General features: G+C 38.3%; 1 protein-coding gene across 3 annotated transcripts in view; it reads left to right on the top strand.

Moving 5' to 3' along the window:
- The window catches only part of RGS17 (regulator of G protein signaling 17), a 95823-nt gene extending 88516 nt beyond the window's left edge, over window positions 1-7307 (top strand). For all 3 annotated transcript variants that reach the window (XM_066372963.1, XM_066372964.1, XM_066372965.1), the window contains one exon: window positions 5608-7307. In XM_066372963.1, coding sequence (XP_066229060.1) covers window positions 5608-5796 — 189 coding nt within the window. In that variant the 3' untranslated portion in view covers window positions 5797-7307. The remainder of the gene's footprint in view (window positions 1-5607) is intronic.

A 7307-nucleotide genomic window follows, 5' to 3' on the forward strand; every position in this document is an offset into this window, starting at 1 on the left:
ATCAAACTATAAGCAAGCAAACCTATATATCATATTTACAAACTTATTTGACCAACATGTAGTAACATGTTATTTAGCCTTCATGTCTTTTTGTGTTTTTCAGTTTTTTTCTTCTTTGATATCTAGTTTCATATTACTATGGTCAAAGAAGATGCTTGATATGATTTCAATCTTCTCAAATTTATTGAGACTGGTTTTATGTCCTAACATGTGGTTGATCCTAGAAAATATTTCATGTGCTATTGAAAAGAATGTATATTCTGCTGCTTTGGGTTAAAATGCTCTGAAGATAATCAAATACATCTGATTTAGTGTGTCATTTAAAGCTGCTGTTTCCTTGTTAATTTTCTGTCTGAAGATCTATTCATTGATGTCAATGGGGTGTTAGAGTTTCCTACTAAGACTGTATTACTGATGATCTCTCTCTCCCTTTATGTCCATTAAGATTGGCTTAATATATTTAGGTGCTCCTATGTTGGGTGCATAAATGTTTACAAAGGTTGGATAAATGTTTTGTTGGATTGTTGGATTGTTCTCTTTATCATTACATAGTGTACTTCTTTGTCTCTTACTATAGCCTTTGTTTTAAAGTCTGTTTTGTCAGATATAAGTATTGCTACCCCAGCTTTTTCTTTCATTTCTATTTGCATGAAATACCTTTTCCAGCTCTTTACTTTTAGTCTGTGTGTATCTTTTATTCTGAAGTGGATCTCTATGTGACAGCATATATATGGGTCTTGCTTTCTTACCCATTCAGCTACCCTATGTGTTTTAATTGGAGAATTTAAGCCATTTACATTTAAAGTGATTATCGATAAGAATATATTTAATGCTATTTAATTCTTTTAACTATATTCCTCTAGTGGTTCTTTTTCTTCCTCCTCTTCCTCCTCCTCCTCCTCCCCTTCCTCCCATCTCTTTTTTACTCCCTCTCCTTCCTTTCTTTCTCCTCACTTCTTCCTCTTTTCTTTTTTTCTCTCCTCCTTTCTTCTGCTCCTCTTACTCTTCCTCCTTCTCTTCTTTTTCCTCTCCTCCTCCTCCTTCTTTTTTCTTCTTTTTACCCCTTCTTCTCCTCCTCCCCCCCCACCACTTCTTCTACCTCCTTTCTTCTTCCTTCTCTCCCTTTTTCTTCTTCTTCTTAAAAAAACCTCTTTAACACTTTTTATAATACTGGTATAATAGTAATGAACTTCTTTAGTATTTTCTTGCTTGGGAAGCTTGTAATTTCTCCTTCATTTTAAAATTATAGCCTTGCTGGGTAAAATAGTCTGGTTGTAGGTCCTTGCTTTTTATCACTTTGAATATTTTATGCTAATCCCTTCTGGCCTGAAATATTTCTGTTGAGAAATCAGCTGACAGTCTTATTGGAACTGCCTTGTAGGTAGCTAACTTTTTTTCTCTTGCTGCTTTTAAGATTCTGTCTTCATTTTTAACCTTTGCCATTTTAATTGTGATATGTCTTGGTGTGGACCTTTTTGGGTTCATCTTTTTTGAGAATCTCTGTGCTTCCCAGTCTTGTGTGTCTTCTACTTTCACCAAGTGAAGGAAGTTTTCAGCCATTATTTCTTCAAATAGGTTCTTGATCCCTTGTTGCTTCTCTTCTCCTTTTGGAATCCCTGTGATGCAGATGTTGCTATGCTTTCTGTTGTCCCAAATGTCCCTTAAACTCTCCTCTTAATTTTTTTTTCTGCTCTGATTGGGTGTATTTTCCTACCTTGTCTTCCAAGTTGCTGACTCAGTCCTCTGCTTCATCCAACTAACTGTTTATTCCTTCCCATTTATTCTTCATTTCAGATATTGTATTCATCATTTCTGATTAGTTCTTTTTTATAGTATCTGTGTTCTTTTTCATGCTGCTGTAGTTCTCACTAAATTTCTTGAGCATCATTTTAACCTTTTTTTTTTTTTTTACTTTATCTGGTAAATTGCTTGTTTTCATTTTGCTTAGTTCTTTCTCAGGATATTTCTCCTGTTCTTTCATTTTGGGCGTGTTTCTTTGTCTCCCTACTTTGGCTGCATCTTTGTGCTTGTTTCTATGTATTAGGTAGGTCTACTATGACTCCCATTCTTAGTAGGGTGGTCTTATGCAGTTAGTGTCCTATGGGACCCAGTGGCACAGTCTCCTTGACCATATGAGCTGGCTGCTTCAGGAATGTCCCTTGTGTGGGTTATATGCATCCTTCTGTTGTAATTGATTCTTGATTGCTATTGGCCTATTTGTGCATGGGCTTGACTCTCATCTGTCTTAATGGGGTGATCAACCCCAATGACAGTGTGCAAGCTGCTCTGCAGATGCTGACCATATGAAGTGAAATTCACCTCAGCAGGGTCCGGTGCCTGTTGAGCTATCCCTAGGATATGCCATTTGTGAAGCTAAGTAGATCCTGCTTTGATGTTGTCTGAACCTGGCCATGGATATGTTGGCCCTGGGCAATATGTTTCTGATAGGCGTTCACCAGGTTGATACAAGTTCAAATTCAGTGCCAGTGCTAAGGCTGAGACCACTCAGCAAATGTCCCAGGGTATATCAAATCTAGATGCCATCCCCTGGGTGCTCATACAACTCTGTGGTGGGGTGTGGTCTCAGGGAGTCATCAGACTCGGGCCAGCAGAGTTTATCAGGCCCACACAGTCCAAGATAACAAGTATGACTCCAGCTGCTAAAAAAACTGTTATGCTATGTTTACTATACTATTATTTCAGAAATAAATGACCTTCTTTCTTTATCACTAATGTAATGTTTTTTTTCTCCACTGAAACAAAAAGTTCTCAGGTTTCAAAGTAAAGGTACTGTTTGTGGAGTGCTTTTGGTAAGACTTCACGTTTTTATAATACCACATTACAGAGTAAGGTCAGCCAGTTTAAACTTGCACACCAACATTTTCCTGTTGAGTAGAAACACAAATGATATTTTTAAATAAAAAGCTAAGAAAAAATTCTGTGCTTTGTATTACTTTGTATTTGATGATAATCTTATATGGCAATACCACAGAATAAAGCCTAAATGATCTACTTTCAGAACATCCGTTTTTAAAAATTATTTTATATATATATATATATTTTTTTTTCATTTTTCTGAAGCTGGAAACAGGGAGAGACAGTCAGACAGACTCCCGCATGCGCCCGACCAGGATCCACCCGGCACGCCCACCAGGGGCGACGCTCTGCCCACCAGGGGGCGATGCTCTGCCCATCCTGGGCGTCGCCATGTTGCGACCAGAGCCACTCTAGCGCCTAAGGCAGAGGCCACAGAGCCATCCCCAGCGCCCGGGCCATCTTTGCTCCAATGGAGCCTTTGGCTGCGGGAGGGGAAGAGAGAGACAGAGAGGAAAGCGCGGCGGAGGGGTGGAGAAGCAAATGGGCGCTTCTCCTGTGTGCCCTGGCCGGGAATCGAACCCAGGTCCTCCCCACGCTAGGCCGACGCTCTACCGCTGAGCCAACCGGCCAGGGCAAAAATTTTATATTTTTTGACAAAGAATATATGGTTCAGCAAATGATGTTTAATCCTTGTGTGTATAAGCTGGTCTAGCTCAGCCATAAAAATTTTGTCTGGATCACTGTTTCGTGAAAAGTCCTCCCATAGTAGCCATCATCAGTGTCAAGCCATCAACCCAATTCCATATGGACCATAGAGCTCAGAAATAGGGGAGACCAGATAAAATATGAGTGTCTGTCATTGGGACTATTTCAGACCCCAGGCTTAACTTAATCAGTGAGTGGAACAAGAAGCCAGAACCAAAAAAGCTTTTGCAAAATGATGATGGTAAAATATTTAGCTATAAGTATGAAAGTCTTGTATAGACCTTAGTACAGCAGTCCCCAAACTACGGCCCGCGAGCCGCATGTGGTCCCCTGAGGCCATTTATCCAGCCCCCACTGCACTTCCAGAAGGGGCACCTCTTTCATTGGTGATCCTGTGCTCCTGGAGTACTGTATGTGGTGGCGCTGCAAAGCGTGGCGTCACTCAGGTACAGTACTACTTCCGGTGATGCGGGACACATGGGTCACGGCTCCGGAAGCACGTCATATCACTTGTTACAGCTAGCAGTGACAAATATAGAACCGAACATTGACCATCTCATTAGCCAAAAGCAGGCCCATAGTTCCCATTGAAGTACTGGTCAGTTTGTTGATTTAAATTTACTTGTTCTTTATTTTAAATATTGTATTTGTTCCCGTTTTGTTTTTTGGGTTTGTTTTTTTTTTTTTGTATTTTTCTGAAGCTGGAAATGGGAAGGCAGTCAGACTCCCACATGCGCCTGACCGGGATCCACCGGCATGCCCACCAGGGGGCGATGCTCTGCCCATCTGGGGCGTTGCTCTGTTGCAACCAGAGCCATTCTAGCGCCTGAGGCAGAGGCCATAGAGCCATCCTCAGCACCCAGGCCAACTTTGCTCCAATGGAGCCTCGGCTGTGGGAGGGGAAGAGAGAGACAGAGAGGAAGGAGAGGGGGAGGGGTGGAGAAGCAGATGGGTGCTTCTCCTGTGTGCCCTGGCCGGGAATCAAACCTGAGACTCCTGCACACCAAGCCAACGCTCTACCACTGTGCCATCCGGCCAGGGCCCCGTTTTGGTTTTTTTACTTTAAAATAAGATATGTGCAGTGTGCATAGGGATTTGTTCATAGTTTTTTTTTATAGTCTGGCCCTCCAACGGTCTGAGGGACAGTGAACTGGCCCCCTGTGTAAAAAGCTTGGGGACCCCTGCCTTAGTACATCATGAGACAGTTCACTATCGATCAGGATGCCCTAGTCCTTGTTCGATAGTGGGGACTGAGGAAACAAATCTGGTCTCAGTGATGGATTTCCTCTTGCAGTATTTTGCTAATATGTCATTTCAGGGCACAGTTTCATTCTGTCCCCCAAATATATCTTTATTGCTATTTACTTTTCTCCACTGCCTTACTAACATGCCCAATCAATTCCAACAGGATTAGCATTTCGTAAGGAAAAAGGGTCACTGAATCACTTGCAGAATTTCTGTAGACTTTTCAAATACCATTATATTAATTGGTATTCTGAATTCCTACTTACATTTCTCCTTTCAAAGATTCCACTTCCAGCAATTATTCTGCTTACTCTTCAGTACAGAGATTTTCGGATGTATTCTACTATATATAGTTTCCTATGTTTTGCCAAGTAGACTTAAGACGTAAAGAATGCCTGCTGTGCTGTCTTAGGAAGTTCCACATTCTTAGTTTCCTCCTTTAGAGGAAAACTTGTTGGGATATGTAACTATCAGCATTTGATACACATAAATTTTTTTTGGAGAACTACTGTTTGCAAGATGTTTGCCTTGCTCCCTAGAAAAGGTCACCCCAGTGGTCATATAATAGTTGGAGGTAAATTCATATTCTTCCTAGGAATTCTCTGGTACCAATAAATGGAAATTGTCAAAACAATGTTTTGTTTTTTATTTGGTTATTTAATTCAACTTTTGAAGAAGAAAAGTATGCAAGGTTATATAGCCTTTAAACAAATAACCTCAAAATTTAGGTAGTTGGATTTAACCTTTGGAATGTCTCTGAAATGTCATGAACCTATAGTTATTTAATTGAGATCTTTTCAAAAAATATTATTTAATATATTTGCTTTTATTTCTTTTTAGGTCAGTCTTGATTCTCGAGTTAGAGAGGTGATCAATAGAAATCTGTTGGATCCCAATCCTCACATGTATGAAGATGCCCAACTTCAGATATATACCTTAATGCACAGAGATTCTTTTCCAAGGTTTTTGAACTCTCAGATTTATAAGTCATTTGTTGAAAGTACTGCCAGCTCTACTTCTGAATCTTAATTTTCATTAAAAAAATAACTTTGGAGGGCTAAGATGGAAAATAAAATTAGTTAAATAACACCAGAAACTGAGTTCCTGGAGAACTACAGTTTAGCATTCCTCAGGCTACTGTGAAAATACAACTATATGGTCTTTGTCTCCATTTTTATCAAGGTTACCTATGGTTAAGTTTGGGGAAAATACCACATAAAACAATGAATTGCCAAATTAAGTTTGTTTTATTCAACACTCATTCTACTTGCAAGCAAACTGTATTTGTAGTCCTCTGCACAGTCTCCTAGCGTATCTCCAGAGACTGCATGTGCAAAGTAAAACTGCTTCATTTGCCATATAGTTGTTGTAATATTTAATCCAATGGCATAACTTATATCTGTATTTAAGGACTTTTGTGCAATATGGTCTTACAGAAATAATTGCCAAAAAGTTGGCTGTCGTTTGCATTTTTAAATATAACCTGAGACAGAAAAAGCCAATTTTTAAATTGTAACAATAGTAGTCAACATGCTATATACTGTGTTCAGTACACTAATTTTGAAGCCAATATTTCTGTACATGCAAAAAGACCTACTTACCTATGTGTGTTGGAAAATCCTAATGGGGGATTCCTCTGATTGTTCACTGCCAAAACTGTGGCATTTTCATTATAGAAAAGCTTGTTGTGTGATAAAGAATATGACAAAAAAGAAAAAGAAAAAAAGCACAAAATAATTAGAAGATATTCTATCTCAATGACAAATCAAAGAATGATATTGTTTTTAACTGTAACAGAAGAAAATTAATCTCTGTATATATCACATGTCCAATACTGTACTGTATTTATTTATTAAAGACTGGCTCTCCAGTTGAAACAGTTGTGTAATGTATGTACTTTAGCAAGAAAAAAGAATAATAAGCTTGATAACTTAGTGTTGGAATACAAAGAAAGGATTTAATAAAGGAATACCTACATGTGGCATCATAGAAGATTCTGATGAAAAGCATCTGTCCCTGAGGCATATTTTCCTTGAATGTTAAATCCAATGAAAAGCTAAGTTTTTAACCAAGAAAAGTTTTATAAGGGTTATAAAGAAGATTAGTCTCTATTTCAGACCTTAACTGTTTTCCCATAGTATCTTACAAATTATTTATTTTAAAAATGTTCAAACCAAACTATTACTTCTCATCCATAATGGAAAGGCAGTAAAGTACTCAAGTCTCCTAGCTACCATACCATTTTTTAAGTATCACTAAATCTTTAAGACAAAATACGTGTCTCGAATTGGCATGTAATTTTGAGATGCAAGAAAACAATAATCCTAGCGTGCACCCACAAAAAAAGTCAGTGTCATATTTATATCAAGGTGTTCATTTGAATATGAGTATCCCTTGGAGGCTATTTTTTTAATCTTAAACTTACTAAATAGAATATTGAGTAACCTAAAGTGAAAGTTTTAAAAAATATTTATATCCACTGAGAATACTGGCCTTATATTAAGGATATTAAAATTATAGGTTTTCTTGGTCATTTTTAA

Source organism: Saccopteryx leptura, chromosome 3 (genome assembly GCF_036850995.1).
Source record: "Saccopteryx leptura isolate mSacLep1 chromosome 3, mSacLep1_pri_phased_curated, whole genome shotgun sequence".
Taxonomy (NCBI): Eukaryota; Metazoa; Chordata; class Mammalia; order Chiroptera; family Emballonuridae; genus Saccopteryx; species Saccopteryx leptura.